Genomic DNA, 21,695 nt, shown 5'->3' on the forward strand with positions numbered 1-21,695 from the left:
AGAGCGTGATATAGAAAGTTCACAACTGTACAGCGTGGAGAGTAGCAGCGCCGGTCTGATTTTGAAAGATATGCTACCAGCTTCAATCGCATTCATGGCTGACATGAGAGAGCTTCTGAGAAGTGCACGGACACCGAATATGGAGACGGTTGCTGAATAAGAAGTCCTGTGACCTCATTCCCTAAATGGCCTGTGGAAAAGGGAGAAGTTCGGAACCATCCTGATGGAAGTACTGTCCAGGATGGGAAATTGGAGCCTGACGTTGTCTTTGATGTTTTGCTTTCGTTGATTTCATTTTTACTTACCCCTGTTTTTTATTTCGACAGATATGCTGAAAGCCCGATTGGTAAAAAAGTCGATAACCCTGTATAGAACAAACTACATGTATTTCAAGTTTCTGTGGGAATAGTTTCATTTTACTCCTGTAAGGTTGTGGAGCCCCCACTTATAATTAATAGGTCTAATGATTATAATGATTATAATTAATAGGTCAAACGTATGTGATTTTTTCTAGTGGTACTTCTGCTAATTATGTTAACCAGCCACCATTTAAATATTTAAAATGAATATTGTTACTATCATGACACTATCAGTAATGTAACCAAATCTCGTTATCCCCATAATAAACGTTAGTTTGATTTGCTTACTTTTTGTATTGTTTTAATTTTAATTAATTAATTCATAGTACTAATAGAATTTTAATTAATTAATTCATAGTACTACATAGTGTTATTGTGTCTTAATTCATAGTAGTTGAACGGGTTATTACCCGATAGTTAGAAACACAACGCAAACCCCTTTCTTGTATTTAGAATTTGTTTTATTGTTTATGTTTCACTCTGATAAATACACGAATTGTTCTTGATAGTGTTTTACACAGTATTAGTTGAGAAAATGTTTACTGATGTTGAACATATTCACACATGTTCCAAAATACATATTAGCATAAACATGACAATTTTCTATTACACAGTCATGATGTTTAGTAGTACCTATTGTAAATGTCTTACGTTAAAATGTTCTATACTTAATATAGAGCACTTTGTTATACCTACCATTGTGTCAGTATTATGTGACATGCAATTATAATTATTTGATTGAAATCTTAAACCTAAAGCATTTTTTTTGCATACACTGAATTCTCTGATTCATTCCTGTACTGTACATAATAACATACCACTCTCACTTTATATTTTTACTAACATTTTACAAGATATTGTATTCGTTTTTTTTAGCAGAACATAAAACAACAATTTCTTTTCTTCATATATACATCATCTGGCTCAAGACTTCCCAATGCATAAATACTTATATCATCTCAAATCTTTCCTAATAGTCCTCATATTTAGCAACTGATTCATTAGCGTAATAGATACTTAGGCTCCAAGATTTATAGTCACTGGAAGAGATTCCAGCCGGCCTGCCTTGGGGCAATATGCTCATATTACAAACTTTCTATTAAATCATTCACAAATTCAAACCTATTTCTCTCATGATTTTATCGTGATGTCGCTTCATAATGAAATACTATTTATAAAATATTCCAGCAAAAGGACCATTTAACTAACACGAATTGAGGTTTCGACGATCCCCCTCCTTATACAATAATATTGAAGAAATTGCACTATGGAGTAAAGGGAAAAAAAACACCAAACGTTTACGTTTTTACGTTTCTTAATCAAGGAAACCAGACTTTCTATTAATTTACACTTTCGTGCAAAGTTCTGTGTATTCCTTTAGTCTCGGTGTCAGATATATAGATAAGGAGCAAGTTAGAGCAAAAATAAATTTGAAAATAAATTAATTATCTCCAAATCTAATGTGAAATATTTCAGTATAATGAACTAACATGCTAATCGTACACCATAAAGGCCCGAGAGAAAAGTAGCTTTTAATTTAAAATAAACTGAACTATTTCAAATACAAATTTCTAAACCTCGAAAACTTTTTTTTATAAAGAGTTACACTACAGTGCTGAAATGTTTCAACGGACGAGTTTAGACATAATGCGAGAAAACCTTTACCTCCAAAACGTTCTGCTATGCAAAATATTTCATATATTCAAAATTCTAAACTAAGAGCCAGTTTAAAACCAGGAAAAAATACCCAGGCCTGCAGGCTACGTTCTTCAAATTTCACTATTGGCTTCTGCAAATTTCACGCACAGCTCTCCATCAAAATCTGTCAGTAGCAGATACACGTCTGCTAGGATGCCAGACAGTGTATCATAGCTTGCCAATTCATAACATTTTTTACCATTTACTCGCAGTCCAAGTCTCAGGCTCTTCACATCATTGGATCAATCAATACCTTCTGATCAGACCTGCCACTTCCATTACAAAAAGAGATCCCTAAAGGTAATCCAGTTTCTGACCCGAAAATTGATAAGCCTAGAACTTATCCGATATGCCAAGAAAATAAAAGGTCGAAGCTTTGTAGTTCACATTCCGTCATTTATGTCGGCAGCTCAGGTCGATGTTTCGTAATAGTTTCTATTATTTACCAATATCCTTTTAATTTCATTAATACTGATTTCATCTGGTTAATTCCATTTTTGAACTTGAATCATTTACTTCCTTTCTTTTTCGTGAAGAGCTTGCAAGAAATAAAAAGTGCAGTATCAATATTATAGTTATGAGAAAAGGCTTTCTTCATCCACAAGCCTAATTCCGTAATTTTTTTAAAATAAAACATTTCACAACCCTTTGTTGATTTTCTGAATTCAATATTTGTTTTTCACAATCCTCATTCACAGTAATATCCTTTCGTACGTTCTTTTTTCTATTATTGAGAAATTGTGCAAACTTTCAAACTAATTTTATATGAAAAATTAGTGTTTCTGTAAGTAAAGATTCTAGAACTCCATAAATTTTTAAGGAATTTATGTAATCAAGTAAGTAATTTGTCAAATCCTCAGGCGAAGTGTTTTGCTATACATCAGTGAACGTAGAAGAATTGTGAAATGCTGCAAAAAATGCTATTTGCTTTTATGTAAGGCAGGAAATTCGACATTCTCCATCCTTGATGAATATTGACCTTCCTAGCAAGTTTCAATGATTGAGTGTGAATGTTGTCAAACTTGATTTTATTTCTAAACTCCTTATTCGACTATTTTTACTTATCTTACACCATGAAACCTTTCTTTTCATATTATTTTTTTCATTAAATATCGCTAGGTAGCATTGCTTCATCTGACATATTTGAAATCTATGAATATTCCTAGATAAAGTTTATTCGACAAAAAAGAAATTGAAATGAATACAGCCCCATATTTTTTTAATCAAAATTAACCCAAATAAGAGCTGAATTTTCCCTATAATTAAACTTCCAGGTCTCTATTTCTCTGTTTCATAAGGAACTCTTTGAAACACTGCCGTTATTCTTAACACATTATCGAATAAATCATAATTACTTGATTTTTATCGATTGTTATGGTACGGATATAAAGATGTTATAAAAAACATTCACAAACGCTAATCTTAAATGTAAACCTTGGACTGAAAAAGCTGTTTGCTTTTCTCACCTCCTCTGCATATGGAAGTTCTGAAAAAATCCTTTCAATTATTTAAGGTATAAAAATTTAGCTTTCATGCAAAATACTTTTTACTCACTTGGATTCTTCAATCGGATGATAAAGTGTGAGCAGCTTTGGGTGTTTGAGACGGTCTAACTGCCTGACGCTGAATCTGAGAATCTCGGTGATGGTTTCCTTCCTTTTAGGCTTATGCAGTTTTTCCGCAACTCTCTTCTCAAAATAGAACACAGATGCTTCCTAAAGTAAATAGAATGACTAAAATAGTAAAAGAAGGAGCATAAAAAACATAGAAGACGATTCGAAATTTTTGTTTCAGATCAATGAGTATATTGTATCTTTCTGTGATTTAAGAAATTTACATTGTTGAACTCAACATTCTTAAAACGATTCTTAAACATAAGCTTAATTAACTGTGCTATTATTGCATTTAAAACCATAAAAGTTTTAAATCCTATAGATTTTTAAATCTGGCGTCCTACTGCTAATGTTGGCCAGGACAGAATGAGAGAGGGAATTCAATCTTGTGACATATCTAAATATATAAACTTCTAATAGGCAAAACAAATGTCAAATTTAGCTATTTTTCTCAATTACAATTTCGGTTTCATGAGACTTTAAGTCAGAACTTTTAGCACTACATGCTATAATTTAAGATATGTTATTAAAATATTTACAGTCGTTATGAAGTTCTTTGCATGTTGCTTATACTTCCGATTTACATCTTTCTGAATAAGTTGAATTAATTTCTGTATCTTAAAACGTATAAAAGGGTTGCAGATTTGGGTAAACGTATAAAGGGGGTAAAGCTTAGAACTTAGTGGTTCGTTTTGGTTCGTAAAACTTTACCTTTTCAGTATGCTATTTTAAGTGCATTGATCTGATTCCTTTCACTTTCATAGGTTTTTAAACTGAATTATGCTTTAACAAGATGCTTTGCTTACTGTTTCTCTTATTTCGGGAGTGTTGAGAGTTCGTAAAAGTTTGCTTTAATCGGATAAGAGGTAGCAACTTTACTGGTGATTGTATGACATCAGCACTTTTATTTCTTATGTTTTCATTAAAAGTCCATAATGGTCTTTTAATATTTAACCTTTAAAAGAAAACTTTTCTTTTTATTACTTTTCTATTTTAGTTTTGTTTTGTATTTATTACGTATTTAAATTTATTAAGCTCATTTAAATATAGCTATATTTGACATGAATCCTGCGATTAGGTTCAATGGTTTAAGTATTGATTCATTTACGTTTAAATCAGTACCTTATTAGTATATAATAAATTATGTATTAGTTTAGACACTTAGCACAATTTTTTAATCCATAATTGGTGTAATATATGTTGGTCTATATTTTACTTTAAGACCCAAACAGCAGTTTAATAATAAACAAGCGTTCAAACAATATATTGTTTCGAATAGCTATGAAGTTATTCAAGTTATTTGATAATGAGGTTTTCTTGTTGTTCTTGAATAAATACTTAGGAGTCAGAAGTGTTTCTGATTGTTTATTTATAGACGTATCACGATTTAAAAGTAATCATAAACTACTCCAAGCATATATGTTGAAACAAATAACTATGAAGCGTATAAATTAATGTGTTTTTAGTCCTTTATCTTGCTTGAAAATGTTAGGCAGTTATTAAAATTTGCGTCAATGAAAGGATGGCAATCGTATAATACTGCATCATTGCTTAGAAGGGTTACAGCCGAAAACATCGCGGCAAAAACATCGCAGAAGAAAACGTCGCGGAGAAAACAACGCAAGGCGAGAACATCGTGCTACAAAACATCGTGGGAGAAAACATCGCAGTTCTAAAACATCGTGGTACAAAACATCGTCGTCGAAAATAAAGCGGTTCAAAAACTTCGCAATTTAAAAACATCGTCGTCGAAAATATCGTGGTAAAAAATAAAGTATCTACAAATCATCGCATGACGATAATATCGCAGACATGCTTTAATAACTGTAAATGGATATTCCTATAATGATTCGTGAGCGCAAGATGGAAAGAAGGATAATTTTTACTTTCATATTTTTTATTAATTAACACATTTTTGCTGAGAAAATAAAAAGGAAACTTAAGCATAGGATATTAATGCAACTTATAGCACTTAATAAAATTTTAAACCGACATAGTGAACTAACAAAGGCCATTAATAAATCATTTTTATAAAGTTTTTACTGGTAATTTTTCATGAAAAGTATAATCTATAAGTTGCATTTAATTTTCTATGCTTAAGTTTCCTTCTTAAGTTTTCAGCAAAAATTTATTAGTTAATAAAAAATGTGAAAGTAAAAATTATCCTTCTTTACACCTTTTGCTCACAAATCATTATGGGAATATCCATTTATAATTATTAAAACCTGAAAAAAAAGCATGTCTGCGATGTTATCGTCTTGCGATGATTTATAGATACTTTATTTTTTATCACGTTATTTTCGGCGACGATGTTTTTAAACTGCGAAGTTTTTGAACCGCTTTATTTTCGACGACGATGTTTTATACCACGATGTTTTAAAACTGCGATGTTTTCTCCCACGATGTTTTGTAGCACGACGTTTTCGCCTTGCGTTGTTTTCTCCGCGACGTTTTCGTCCGCGATGTTTTTGCCGCGATGTTATCGGCGGACACCGCTTCGAAGAACATTTTGGTACTAATTTAGTGCTTCGAAGAAATATTTAGAACATTCAAGAAGTAATATATTTCAGAATTTAGAATAGGATACCATGATTTATATAAAGGAATTTTTTTTAATAATGCGAAATTCTAATACGCGTTGTTTAAGGCACAAGATAAAATGTGATAGGTATTTAATGGTGCATTGATTATTCTCGAGACTTTAGAAATGATTCACACTTCTAGAAATGGAACGAAAGAGATGTTGGTACTGCTTTGCAGAGATAACATTCTCCAGATTCTGAAGCTTAGATCAAAATTTTGTTGGAATGAACAACAGTGAATTCACTGACCGTAAAACTATTCTTATTGTGCCTTACGAGCGTTGCAAAAGTTTCGTACCGGCTCGGCTATATTATGGTTGCATAGGCGGCAATTCCTCGTATTCAAAAAGTGATAATACGACATATCGACATATTTACTATCCTGTTAGGAATAAAGAAAAAAATAACCTTTAGGATATTCCAAAGTCATGAATAAATGCCGATTGTCTATGAGAATGTCCCAGTAAGCACATATCTTTCGTCGAAAAATATTACGTACCTTCTCACTAAAGTTTATGCATACAGTAATGCATTTTGAGTGCCAAGGATTTGAAACATTGGCTTGCTTCACTGTGTAGCGAGTCATAATTATCCTGACGCTATTCTGCAGCTCATATCTAATGCTTTCGAGCAAAGGTAATTCGCAGAAAACCATCATAATGCACAAAATAGTGAAATATACTTGAGTCTCCGACTACAAAATCCGATGAAAGACAAGTGACGTAGAAATGCTTTATATTCCTCTCTATTAAAATTTGAAATGATTTCATATTTTCAGGCTATGATGGAAGTCCACAAGGCATCGTATGTCAGTTGCACTATAAATTCTTGAAACCATAGACCGTGGAAAACAAAACTTGGTAGAAAACCAAATTCCTGCGTAATCGCCTATATTTCAACACCTATCACATTCGCCTCAAATATAACCACTTTCAAATATTGAGCCACGAGAAGTAGCCACGTTGAATTCACATCTTGTTTTATATGATTGTAGTGCTTCCTAACAGTTTACAGATTATTGGAAAGCTATAGAAAACAGCTAAAATCCGAGTTCTCAGTTCTTTTTGCGCTTGGTAAAGGCTGAATCGGTCATAAATATATGCTATCAGAAAATTTATAATTCTGAACTCTCGTGCGTGTGTCTCAGCTTTGTAGTGCAGCTAATAGATGGAACCAGTTATGGGAGTCTTCGATTCAACGTTTAGTGACATAAGAAACATTTTTGGAATGCGCGAAATGCGTGAAAATTTAAATCAGTTTGAAACTTAATTACATAGCAAACGAAGCAGTTTGTTAAAAATGCGATAAAATTTGTAATTCATAACTAAATATTAAAAATTATAAACTGACTAATAAACAGGTACACAAATACGTCACTTTGCTGCTGTTGAATTGAACTTATTAGAGAGATAATATATTAATACACCTACATTTTAAATGTAATTACTAATATTTTCAATAACTTTGGTGGTATATTATATAATTCGATGATAATGTTTATAATGTTAGTTTTGTAGGGTTATTTTATTTTAATTAACCAATTATCTATATCTTCAGCCTTTGCTATCTTTTCCCTTTCCATTTCTTCACTGGAAATGCAAATCAGTTAGAAAGTCCATAAATCTAGGATTCTGTTTTTGCGTCTCGAGACTAACTGGATTTGTCCAGCTCGATTTCCCCAGCTTTGATAAGACTGTAATTCTTTAGCTTTGCGTTATTGCTGCCGACATTTAATTGTTACGCCTGTGAGAAGTAGTGGTCCAATTTAGAATTAAGAATGGATTGCCTACTACTTTAAATCTGAATATGACTGTTACTTTAAGTTACATCACCACAAGTGGTGGTTGATGTTGTCAAGCACAAAAGGTGCGTTTATATTCAAGTCCAGTTTTAATAAAAAGGTTGTCTTAAATCTTTTCTAGATTTTGCTGTTATTTCTGGCACAGCGATAATTCGCTTTAGGTCTGTTAGGACTTTGATTTAAGTTTATACTACCAAAGACGTTCACACTCTATACTATTTCCTATTATATATATATATACATACACACACACACACATATATATATATATATATGTAATGATATTTTTAAATCAATTGATTAAATTAAATTATAATAATATTGCTTAATAATGTGTTGGCGATTCTCTACCTAAATTGCATCCCTGTTCCTAAATTTTGGCGAAATCCTTTCTTTAGTATAAAATATATTAACCTGTTGGCGCCCGCCAAATCGCCAAACTCATAAATCTGTCATATTACATAAAGTCCTTTAGAACACTCCTGATGAGAAGATAGCGTCACCTCGTGATTTCAATTAATATCGCTGATTGGAGGAGCCTCGTGACGCACACATATGTATAAGTAGGGCTTCTGCTCAAGGTACGAGCAGAACGCTTGTGAGATGGATGCTAAAATAAACCCACTACTTTATATTCCAAAATTTGTCTCATTCCTGTTGCTCCGGCTGCACAAAACAAATAATGTATGAGAAATTACATTTCATATATATATATATATATATATATATATATGTTACCGTGAAAGACGGAAATTAGAGAATTTCGACTTTCACAGGAGAATATCAACATTCACCAAATACGTCGATGAAAGACGGATTATTTCACTACATTCTTGTATATTCGGACCCTCACCGGTGTATGTCGACAATCACAGATATTCTCTGGTGAAAGTCGAAAAGAGAGGTCATAAAGTGCCATAATAGTTTAAGTTGTTGCAATAAATAAGATTTGAATGACATAATTTAGTAAGTTTTTATTACTGTTATTTTATTTTCTCATTTAGAACGTACTGTATAATTAAGTAAGTTTTTAACTTCTATTATTTTCCTTTCTTATTTTGAATGTATTGTGTGTTTTAGGTTCTCATGTTCTTAAGTTCTTATTTCAAGTCTCAAGTGCGTTTATTCGCGACTGAATTACGGAGAAGAAAATGTAATATTGTTCACCATTAGTACATGGTGAATGTCGACATTGACCGATGTAAGTCAGAAATAAGAGTATTTGGAAAATATTTCGGACATACACCAAGAGACTATGTGAATGTTGACATTCACCGGTGAAAGTCGACATTCTCCAGATTTCGGTGTTTCACCGTAACATATGTATAAATTGTATTAAAATATATGGCATTTTAAAGACAACCTTTGGATATTTTTAGAGTCATTAGGATTTTTGAAGTAGGAAACAAGAAAATGAGCAATGCCCGCGCCGGAATTCGAACCTGGAGCTCTCGAATGCGCACCGAGTGTGCTACCGTTTTACCACGAAGGCATGCAGAAAGGAGGGAGAAAATACCTTTTTAAAGGCCGACTGGGGATTAGAGGATTCAATCGCCAATTCCTGGTGATGAAGAATCATCATCCACTAACTTTTAGTTCGGGAGCTACTGTAGAGTCATTAGGTTATTTTAAGCAGAAAATGTGAAAAATGTACAATGGCCTCGCCGGAACTCGAACCTGGGCTTCTTAAATACGGGACGAGTGTGCTACTGTAACACTACGAAGGCATGCAGCAGAAAGGAGGTAGAAAATAACTTATACATATTAGGTAGAGAATAAAAAATTTTATAAGAGATCTGGATTTAAAAAATGTAACTTTTAAACCGTTTTATATAAGAATAATACATTTATAGGACTGCTGAATTAGGAAAAAATAAATGCTCTTAACTCTGACTTATCTACCGAGAGTGGTGAGAGACTACCAGATCTGAAAAAGGGTATTTATATTGAATAAGGATGGATCATAAAGAATGATTCAAGTAGAGATATCACTAGAACGATTACTTTTTGAATTCTAATTTTATGTTATATATCGACATCTAATATCCTCGTTGTTAAAAAAGTATATTGTTATATACACACTAGTAAAAAAAAATTATAGGATAATCATTGATAAATGATTTTATTCAACGCTGTTGACTAAGGCGATATTGAACTGCCAATAGATATCTCCGAATTATGAAAAGAGAGCTGTTGATGCAGTTTGAAATTCAAATGGCTCTTTCGGAAGTAGATGTCTCTTTTGGAACAGTACTGTTATTCTGCTTTTCACGTGATGAGCAATATATTGCGTCTGCCCCGTGTTATGCCAAATAAACACAATTTGCCGTATGTGGGGTTATAAAAATTGTTAGAAGCCGGTAGAGAGTGTTTGAAAGCTTTTCAGATATAAATATGTTTGCTTGTAAAATTGTGCATGAATTCTGTTATAGCCACAGTTTTTTTGCTGCAGTTTGTGGGTAGATTTGTGTCGTTTTAGTTCTATGGAAATTCCGACAAAATTTTGGAACAGTTCAACGAGAGATTTGCTGTTTGTTTGTGAACTGATGACTTTATTTACAAATGTTAAACCAATAACTTAATGAAACAGACCAAATGACTTAGTTAATTGTCTAGAATAAAATCAATTTTTAGGGTAAGAAAATTAAATTTCAGCAGAAGCTCTTTATTTGCTACTATATTAAAAAAATTGAACACCCAATATGTTACTATTGCTTTTAAATTGAGCTGTTGCAAAATGGAAATACCTTTGGAGAGACTGCGCACTGTCTCAGTTAAATTTACTGCGTATTATTTGCATTATCACTAAATCGTAATATTGAGTTTGATAATGCAAGTTTACACATGAAGGATATATTCAACCTATTTAAAAATTATCTCAAATTGTTTCAAGAGTAAAGGCGTGTTTAAGGAATGTGTGTAAATTTTAGAGAAAAAGAAATAAATATTAAAATGACTTCATAAAAGATGCACGATTTACAGAATTCATTTTTCTTGTGATAGTTAATCGGTATATTTTAACAGCAACATCATGGGTTTTATATATATATATATATATAAACTATAATTCTGTACAAATATTAAACTAAATCTATGGTTATATTATAAAAAGCACTACACAATACCTTGAGCTAAAGTACGGTATATTATATCATGCGTGTTATTATTTCGTTTAAGTGGTTTCAGTAATAATATATGTCTAAGATACATAATATATGTCTATGATAATAATATATGATCTAATGATACATAATATATATCTATGATAAGAATATATAATCTATAATAATATATAATCTAACGTATATCTATGTATATATATATCTATGATAATAATATATAATCTAACGTATATCTATGTATATATATATCTATGATAATAATATATAATCTATTTAATAATATATATCTACGATACTCTGTCGTGGCAAGCATTTCTGATATTTCCCAGTCATTCTGAAAACCTAGATGAACACTGGAACTGAACATCGTCTTTCTAAGGCAACAACATCGTCATATGCACTGACAAATTTCTTAAAACTAACACAAGTGTTGGCAACGTCTTGTAGAATACTCCAGTCGTCTAGTGGTATCGTTGTCACCATCTAACTCATCAGCAGGATTAACGTCTTTATATCTCCAGGCTCTATATGTGTTGTGATGACGCGGGTTTCCACGATGCGGCGATAGCTTTTATTACATCAACCGCACTTCAAATTGACGTTTCCGTCTCTATTTTAGCAACTCGAATTGTAGCGCTCAGAAGTCGCTTGCGATAAAAATATCTTCATAAGAGAAATAATGTCTTGATCCAAAGGCTGAAGACGACTTGCTGCATTTTTGGGGGAAGTGAACTTTCACATTTGTTGCTTTCAGAATATGTATGTTATGGGCCATACACTTGTACAATGTCACAAAATCATGCCTATTTCAGCTACCATTAGACTATTGAAAGTAAGAAACCACCTTTGAAATGAACTATGCATGCAAGCTTACGCATGGTGAGCGTAGATGCAAGTTAATCTAATCTTTATACTAAACGTTGCTCTTAAAACAACGTGGTTACTCAAACTTACCGATCACGCAAGTACGGTGTTTATCACTGCTGTCTGTATTACATACAAAGACAACAGTTAAACGTTGCTTACTGAGTGCTTCACTATGGCACTTGTCACCTTTTATTCCAAGGGTACCACTTGGTAAAAGATTGTAAAAGGTCCAGTTTTGTCCATACTGCAAGCATCACAGAACATTAATCGCTTCACCATAAACCACTAATTATTAAACTGCGTGTCTCTTTTGGAATCGGTATAGGAAACCAGCGGAGCAGACTGAATTCTAGATTCACTGAAAGGTACATTGGAAATGTGCTTATTGTTGTAACACTCTAGAAGTAAAGTGTCGACGTCTTCGCATTTAAGCACTGCAAAGTCGCGTAGATTTGTTCCCGAAACCCAATGTAGCAACATTAAGAATATTTTCACGATCTTTAATTATTGTGGATGAGGTAGATTTGGCAATCCTATACTTTTCTTCAATACATAACGGTCTACTTCCTCTAGTATTTTTAGTTTTGTTTGCAGATCTATGCCTGTCTCAATCCTCTTGGCCATGGCTAGCTCACTTACTATTTACGCAATTTAACGCTAGTTGTCGCGCCCTGAAAGTTACCAAAGCGCTATCTACAGGACTGTCGAACAGCACTGTTAAAATTTTCTCTCAATAAAAATGCAATGAAAAGCAATGAAAATTCATACGCAACCGAAATAAGGTCCAGTAAATCTATGCAAATATTTTATTGTAAGTAAAATGTATTTAACTTTTAACTGGAGTTATTCATTTAGTATGCAGTGTCATGCTGAGTTTTAGAAAGAAGAGAAGATACTAGCTCACCCCGGTGACCATTTGAAGAAAATGACAAGAAAGTAATTATACTCATTAATTCAGAATTATTTAAGATTTAACATCAGTCGTATAAAAGCACATCTGAAGTGCATTTGCTGCTCATTGTTGACGCGGGTAAAGTTCATTGTTGGAAAGATGATCGGGATTGTCGAGCAGCGTTACTCGTGCTGGCTATGTTATAAAGAATATAGTCTGTTCTATTAGGATTTCATGCGAAGAAGCATTTCTGAAAGCAGCTTCAGCAGAGAAACAACAGGAAAAAATATGAAACATTTTTTTTGTTAAAAAATCTAATAACGCAACGAACTAGAAAACATTTCTTACTTCGTGCTAACCGAAATAGGCGTTAACCAATAAAAATTCCTATAAGATCATATAAATCGTTGTCGGGAACGAAATTTTGTTTAGGTTAAACGAGCTCTCGCCTTAAACGCTTTCGTGTTAAGGGGGTTTTACTGCATATATTTTATTAGGGTGAATTTCATGTTCCTGAATGTGAACTAGTTGTCACTTCATATTAGTTTGTGGAACATTATTTATACGTAAATTTTAAAATTAAACATACGTCATGTGAATGAGATACACTTATATACGTTGATGAAGTTATACTTCATAAATGCACAATATAAGATATTCTGGTTTTTCTAGCTTTACGAAAAATTTATGTGGTGGCATAATTTAGATAATGATTTATTTGTTTCCAAACAACGTAGTAATTTTTCTAAGCTTTACACTAAACCAATTTCTTGCATTAGAATTAAAGAATACTTAATTTAGGATACTACTAGATAAGATGTCCACCAGTGGCCAAGTAAATACTGGTACTTCTTCCTGGCTTTCGTCACTCATAAATGGCTATTTGCATATGAATTTCATAGTTTACTCTATGTATAACTTGAATATGAGGCAAACTAAGTCCTGAAATTCTTTTGCGAAGGCATCTTTCCTAAAGCAATTAAGCCTCTCGTATTTCAGTATTATCAACTAACGTACCAAATATATTAGGCAAACAATTTATAGAAAACGGAGAGAAATCCTTTTGAAAATACATGCCACAATCTCAACATCTTTAATGAAAACGTTTTATAGTCCAACAAAAATTTTAAGGAGCGGATTACTATTTGATTTTAAAATATTGAGAAAAATTGTTACAGTAATCATTAATAACATTACAACTGCAAATGCAAAGACTATTGTACATGATGCATATAAATCGTCTAAGATTGAATAAGATTTTGCAATTTCATCCCTTTGAATGTTTTGATGTACCATGAAAACTATGTAGGAATATTAATCGCGAAAAAAAATCAGTAAAATATGCTTGTCAAAAAAAATTATATTACTTATTTCAGCTCCTTTATAAATTATGTTCTACAAATAAAAACAAGAATAGTTTTACATATTACATTAAACAAAAATGGTTTCACATGTTATTGTTGTATATTACGCTAAAGTTTGGAATAAAAATTAATAATAAAATCTACATCATTGATAAAAAAGTAGTTTTGCTTATTAGTTGTTGCATCTATCATAAAAGGCAGAACATTGGCTAAGAATGATTAGTTCAATCTATATAAAGTATGAATTTATATTCCGCATGCACTACCAAGCAAACAGATTTGATAAATATATTACCCGAATCTCTTGTAAATATTTCACATTGAACTTATGGTTGCCTTATTTCAAAACCTTTTTACTAGAAGTGAAGAGAAAACAACATATCCGTTACCACGTACATATTCGGAAAGAGCGCCAAACGTTCAAAATCTCAACATGTCCTGCAGAATGAACTTTTTATGGCAACGGTGGTAAGACTTTCAATCTAGAGGGAAAATGGTAGAAAATGTGACCGAAAATGATTTTCTATGCACAAATTTCTGTGCACTCATAATTTCACACTCAATGCGATAACAAAAAGTATCTTAAAGTAATAAGAGTTTACATATTGCACATATTGACTTAAAGTAATTGTTATTAATTTTAAGTTCGTTAATTTTTGTTGCTAATTTTAAGTTTAATTAGAATTTAATTTAGATGAGGAATATCGTTTAATTTCAATTAGGTTATGACGGACTGCCGAAAACATTGTACACGAAATCCCTAACGGAAAATTTTAAAACTAAATTCTAAAACATTCATCTTGAAGTTATTTAATCACTTCTTACGATGATTATTTCATTCTTAAGAATGTACTATTTAAAATGGCTTTCCGTTTGCGGCTCCGGAAGTAGCGCTATTGATACAAAATTTCATTTTAACGGCCTGAGATTTCTTTGATTATCGAAAACGCAACTAATATAAAAACATAGTCTCAACAGCAAAGGAATGACAAATATGTTACGCGTGACAAGGAAGAAATTTCATTACCCTGGCTCGGCATAACAGCTCTTTCTGTTTTTGCGCTGGATCCAAGACATGGAAATTGCCGAAGTGTCCGTACAACATGTGAACTCTTCGAGTCAGCAACAAGCACTTCTTGATTCTTTTTCGCTCTTCGTGCAGAACTGCTTCATAGTTTTTGTGATGAGAGCAGGATACGATCTACCTGCTGCTTGGCTGCTGCACCTCTTGGCCCGGAAGAGACTGGTTGCCTGGCAACGAAATCTGCTGCGCCCGCACACGTGGCCGCCACCTAGGTGCCGTTGACATACCTATAGCGAACTTCAGATTTCCACATTTGTTTTCGGTTCTATCTTTCGGAAATATAAAAGTACACCACCTGTTGTTTCCGTCGCATATATTATTTTGAGAGTTTTTTCAGTCGCATGAAATTTGGGAAACTTTTGAATCGAAGCGCAAAAGGAGTGTGAATATTTATTCAAAATCATGATCTTTGACTGGAAGAAACCTAAATCCAATAGTAAAAGACACATATTTCTTCTGACAATAAAGTGTAGATTTACATAAAACAACATTTGTCAGAAATTCTCGACAGGTATCAGTATAGATAAAGGAATCACGAGAAAACATGAAGCATAAAAATATACAACTTTTTATTTATATGCAGACAGATTTTGTTCTTCACGGTACAGCATGCTACTTAAGCATAAAATAAGCACACTAATTATTTTCTTTGCAATAACCTCTCGAAACTATAACATTACCTTCAAGAAAAGGATAATTCTTTCTATGTTTGAGAATTTGCCTGGAGCAAGAATGCATGAAAATAGTCTATAATTGAATAAAATTTGAATTTACTACATATTTTGAGTATAATAACATTTCATCATAAAATACTGGTATAAAACTTATCAAGAGGAGCTGTAGTTCAGTACTATACATATAAGGTTCGTAATTATAACAAACCATCTGGTAACTATAATCAAATGAGGAATTCCAAAAAGTATTGGATATTTTATCAGATAAAAAGCCAAATTAAGCTATAAATAACTATCTTATTACAAGTGTTCGCAAAGTTGTTATCAGAACAATAATATCGTAATGTATGTGAAAGTATTTTACGCCGGTCTACCAGAAATTCACAGATAGAGATTACGAACTTCACACATAGGCAAAACGATAGAATTAGGTAATTTAAATGTATATTGGCGGGTTTCATAACAATCTCCTGAATTGCATAGCTAATAGATATAGAAATATGAGATGAATTTAAAACGGCTACATTTAACCAATAATTGTTAAATTTCCTGTGCATATATTTTCTCCCATAACTCCAATATTTATTTATTATCAATTATCCAATATTAATTTTGTGCATCAATTTATCAATTTATCAACAAGTGAAAACATGTTATTAACAATTTAATTATACGGATTAACAATTACAAGGAGGAAACTATACCAGTGTGCAAAACGTAAGCAGCACTACTATTTTTACAGTTTTAACAGATGACAAATTAATAAGCAAAGTCTAATGAAATTTATAGAATCTATGATTTGAAGACGAGTGGGTTGTGTGATACATATTAAATTTAAAATCTTAACTTCATCGATCGTGAAGCAGAAATTTAGGACGAGAGTGGTTGATGTGTTCAGTTGTCCTAACATTATACATGGAAGGGATGTCGTTCAGAATTATTGGCACAGATGAATACATAATGACTGGTACAGCTTTTAAAATTACTGAGTCCGAAGAAGTAATGGTGAAAGGCTCACGAAACTTTACATTTAATGTTATCTCGTTCATAGTTTTATAAGTTATACCAGCTGCATTGAAGGAATGGAAGTAAGATAGCCCAGCTTACTGCAGCTAAAAGCTTCCATAAGAAGGACTGCATAATTAGCAGCTAGTACTCCTTGCTCATTTAACACTTGTTTATCAGCATTTCTACTTATGTTAGCGCATGAAACACAAGGATTAGAGAATACTGCAAAGCAGCAAGGTATTGTTCGCTAATGACAGTATATTCAACGCAGACAATAATTCTGCACGTCAGTGGTGGCATAATGCTTCAGTTTACAAGTATTATTAACAGAGATTGATATTACGGTTTAGGTGTTATCGTGTGGGAAGGCATCATGATGGATGGACATTCCGAAACACAAATTGCTGGAGATATCTTTGTAACTGGTGAACTTTTGCATAGAGAGATAGTCTTGCTACAAGGTCGAATTTTTCGAGAAGTTCGTCATCTCAGCGCGGATATTATTCAGTTGGATTGCTTGGATGTTTCCATACTCTAAACTACTTTGATGATATTACAATGCTCTTGGCAAATACTTTGCAGTATGGCTACATCCACTGGTAACTATTAAATAGTTGAAAAGTTTCTTCCAGAGGAATGGACAATGAATATTGCAAAAGACCTATCAACTATGGCATTTAAATTATACGCGGCGCAAGGTATCCATCGACGCATCAAGTGATCACATCCCTTCTTAAAAGTTACTTCTAAGCTTTATCTAATCCCTTACAGCGATAATCTGTATTACTACAATTATTGCAGTGTAACTTATTTCTAAATAAAATTTTTTATTTACATATTGAATTATTCGTTGCTACTGCCTTGTTTTCGCATCAAACCGATATTACGTTAAATATCATATATTTTATTTTTCCTCATCCAAAATATTTCATTTAAAATGCTGCAGGTAAAACTCTGGCCAAATCTGGCCATTCCTTTCCTTTTCCATGCGGGTAAAATACAGCCAAAGCAAAATTTATCCGAGTTTCAGTTTATTGCTCTTCATTTTACTTCCCCACTGTACTTGGACTATCAGCGAAAAGAAAAGGCAGTGTGCGTTTCTGAGCATTATTCCCAAACAGATACAAAATATTAAAATAATGTATACTCAAGATAACAGTTTAATATTAGGAAAAAAGAAACCTTAGTTTAGAGTAGATTTTGATTAAGATTCCGTTAGATTCGAAGGTAATGAGACGCAGACACCTCTTCTTCAGAAATATCCTTTTCCACTACCAGCAGTGATAGGAACTCGTTGCTATTCCCAGAATAGCCAGGAGTTTGATCTTTAGGAGCAATTGTGGGGGTGGATATCTTAAGCAATGACAGAACTCTTCTTCACACCTTCCACATGGGCACAGCAGTATCACAACGAAATTCGTATGGATCATGTCCATATTGCCAGTGGTGCAGCCGACTTGGTCTTCTGTTCATGGATGACAATGTCCGACCGCTTATCAACTGAAGTGTGTCTAATACACTAGCAGGGCAACATATAGAATGCATGCCATGGCCTGAATATTTCTCATACCTAAATCCTATGAATGAGCCTAAGATGCACTTAGTCCGAGACAGAACTCTTCGCGACACTTAAAGTAACTAATTTCGCTTTGAACGATCAATGGAAGAAAGCCTTCCAAGCTCTCCTCAACAGTGTAGTGGACAGAATGAGTAATACATGCCATGTCAGAGTAATGAATGTCAGAATGAGTCCATAATGATGGACTCATATCTGTCCTTATTTCAAGCGGAACGAGCATGTTTTATAACTGTTGAAGATAATTATAAGAATACTCTTTTTTTTTCCTTATCTTGTTTTGCCATTTGGTGATATCTACTATTTTGCCAACTAACGATACTTTAGGAACTCTGTTAAGTCTAAGCCAAGTCTCATTTCTTTAAACAATGGTTATCAGTAGTTTTGACAAAAATGACTCTGTTTTTTCGCAGCTGTCAAGCAGTGCAATAAAATAGAGCAGAACTTTCGAAAATAAGAGTTAAAAGATATTTTTTCTGTCCTTTCCGCAGGCCTTCGAGGCGTAACGGTACCACAGTCGGGCGCATTCAGGAGGTCCGGAGTTCGAGTCCAGGAGACGGCACTGCATATTTTTTACCTCTCCAAGATTAAAAACCATAATGACCTTACAGAGTTATACAGCAATTACAAATTTCAGAAGTGAATTTTAATTCTATAGAAAGAATAAATTGTTAATAAAGTCAATATTACCCTTTCGAGTCAAAAAGAGTATAAAATATGATATAAATTAAATGAAAAATAATAATTTGTAGTAAAATGAATGAAGAAATAAGGTACCATAATGAAAATAGTCTGTAGAAATTTTAGCAACATATGTAGTAATTTGACGCCAAAAGGGAATTTTTTATCCCTTTGCTAGACAACTTAAAAAAATTTCGGTTTGTTCGCTGTGGCTGTTGATAACACTTTCGAATCTGAATAATAAAACGGCGAACAATAATTTAATTACTAATGAGATTGATGAAGCTATAAATTCTAGAACATAGATCCATGCTTGGACAAAATAAGAGGAAGTGCACAAAAAATTACTAGCAGCTATTTTTGCAAACGGTGAAAAACATAAATTTGCTGCAGATGCAGACACTAGTGTAAATGTAAATAAATAAAATTACAGATGAGTAAGGAGAGGAGATACAGAATTAAGAAGAAAATATCTCGAGAATACTGGCAGTAGTTCGCCTGGAGAATTTTATTTCCATTTATTTATTTATTTTTCGATTATGGCGTCACACACAATGATATTCGTCAAAGGGAGGGTTGTCCCGTGGATGGTTTTAAGGGAAACTGACTCGCATCCACTTTACACATGGAAAAACCACGAAAACATCCAGGAAACCAGCCGTTCGCTGGTATTAGAAGCCCAAACCGACTAAACTAGTAAACTAATTCTAGTAGTGGTCTTGAAATTCTAGAGTTTTGGTTATAACATTCTGTAAATTCATTTTTACACACAAACTCATGACCTATCCACTTTATATTTACACTTTTCATTTATAATCTCTTCATATGATTGTTATATAATTTTTATGATTATGATAATTATATAATATTAATAATATATTAGATATATAATCTATTTTATTAATCAGTTTAAATAATATATTTTATGGACTGGTGGCTTTCTAGTTGGGAGTAGGGCTTTACTTTTGAATTTAAATTATCAATAATGTTTTTCAAATAATTAATTCTTGTTTCATATTTCTTTCCAAAATTCTAGAATAAAATAAAGAATCATACCACAGAAGTAAGAAAAGCTTGGAAATAACTAGTTTATATCTCACTGTAAAAAAAAAAAGTTTTCAATTCACGGTACTTTAATTTTGTACCAATTTACCTAAAAATTTTTATTTTATTTTATTTTATTTAAATTTTATGATGTCTCAGGCTCGAATTTCTCTTGGGAGTGTTGAATTGACATTTTTTTTTTCAGAATATTAAAGATCAATACAGAAATTTCTAACTCTTGTAAAAAATAATTTTTAGAAACTTTTAGATATACGATATTATCTGTCTATCTATTCACATGTATAGTCGATAGTATTGTAGAGACATTAGACATTTTTTTGGAAGCAGGCAAGATGAAAAATATGCAACGCCTTTGCCGGAAATCGAACTGCGGACCTCTGGAATACGCGCCCAGCGTGCAGACCACCACACCACGAAGGCATGCCAGGAAGGTGGGAGAAATTACCTTATAGTATGACTGCTTACTTCAAAAATGACATTTCTTGTAAACCATTTAATCTTGAATATTGATTTATTTATGTCATCTAAAGATAATTTATTGCCACATATTAAGTGCTTTATTTCGATATTAAATAGCATTACACAGTTGAAAAATTTTACACATCTAAGAACCAGAACCTAGAACTCCTGATTTGCTGTATATTCACCGTTAGCGCCTTTATTATTATGTATTTTAAAATAAACTATAATAATTTTTAACCTGTATACAATAAAAATTACAAATGTTTTGTTTTAAATGACAAAATTAGGAGTATAATATTCATATGATTTATAGTTTCGTTCATTAAAAAATTGGCAAAAAATTATAGATTGCGCCGTGAAGACAGTACACCTTTAAAATAACCCAAAATTCTTTTTTTCCCGTTTTTCAAAAAGGACAGACTCAAAAGAAAATTGTTTCACACATCTGAAATCGAAAGTAAATGGTGTTGGTGTATTTAATTATGGCAAAGCACACTAGGGCTATCTGCCTAAGGGGAGGGATGCCTTCGTGGAGGACTTTCTAAGGGAAACTGGCTCGTATACACGTTACACATGGGGAAAACCACGAAAACACCCATGCAGCCAGCCCGTTCGCGGGATTCGAACCTCGGACCGAACTATCAGTGTTCAGCGACTTTACCGCTCGGCCGCTGGTGAGCCCGAAAGTAAATGATAAAATAAATACATACTGTCAACTGAACGTTTTCTGCATACTATGTAGAATTATTGTGACTTTAGATATGTAGAATCATTTTAATTGAAGTGTGTGATTTAATTCTCTACAAGCAACAAGTGATTGAACTGTACGAGTTATTAACTTAACTCT

General features: G+C 32.7%; 1 protein-coding gene across 5 annotated transcripts in view; it reads right to left on the bottom strand.

Annotated features, from left to right (window-relative positions):
• LOC118190773 (SCY1-like protein 2) overlaps positions 1 to 21,695 on the bottom strand; it is a 934,165-nt gene that overhangs the window by 223,820 nt on the left and 688,650 nt on the right. For 4 of the 5 annotated variants that reach the window (XM_085809944.1, XM_085809942.1, XM_085809945.1 and 1 more), the window contains exon 5: positions 3,612 to 3,772. In XM_085809944.1, the coding sequence (XP_085666070.1) occupies positions 3,612 to 3,772 (161 nt within the window). Of the gene's footprint in view, positions 1 to 3,611; positions 3,773 to 15,325; positions 15,517 to 21,695 lie in introns of those variants that run through there. The other variant, XM_085809946.1, reaches the window with a different exon arrangement.

The sequence above is a fragment of the Stegodyphus dumicola genome, chromosome X2 (assembly GCF_044657685.1).
Source record: "Stegodyphus dumicola isolate Sdum_Otavi_A_Nest chromosome X2, ASM4465768v1".
In the NCBI taxonomy this organism is placed as follows: Eukaryota; Metazoa; Arthropoda; class Arachnida; order Araneae; family Eresidae; genus Stegodyphus; species Stegodyphus dumicola.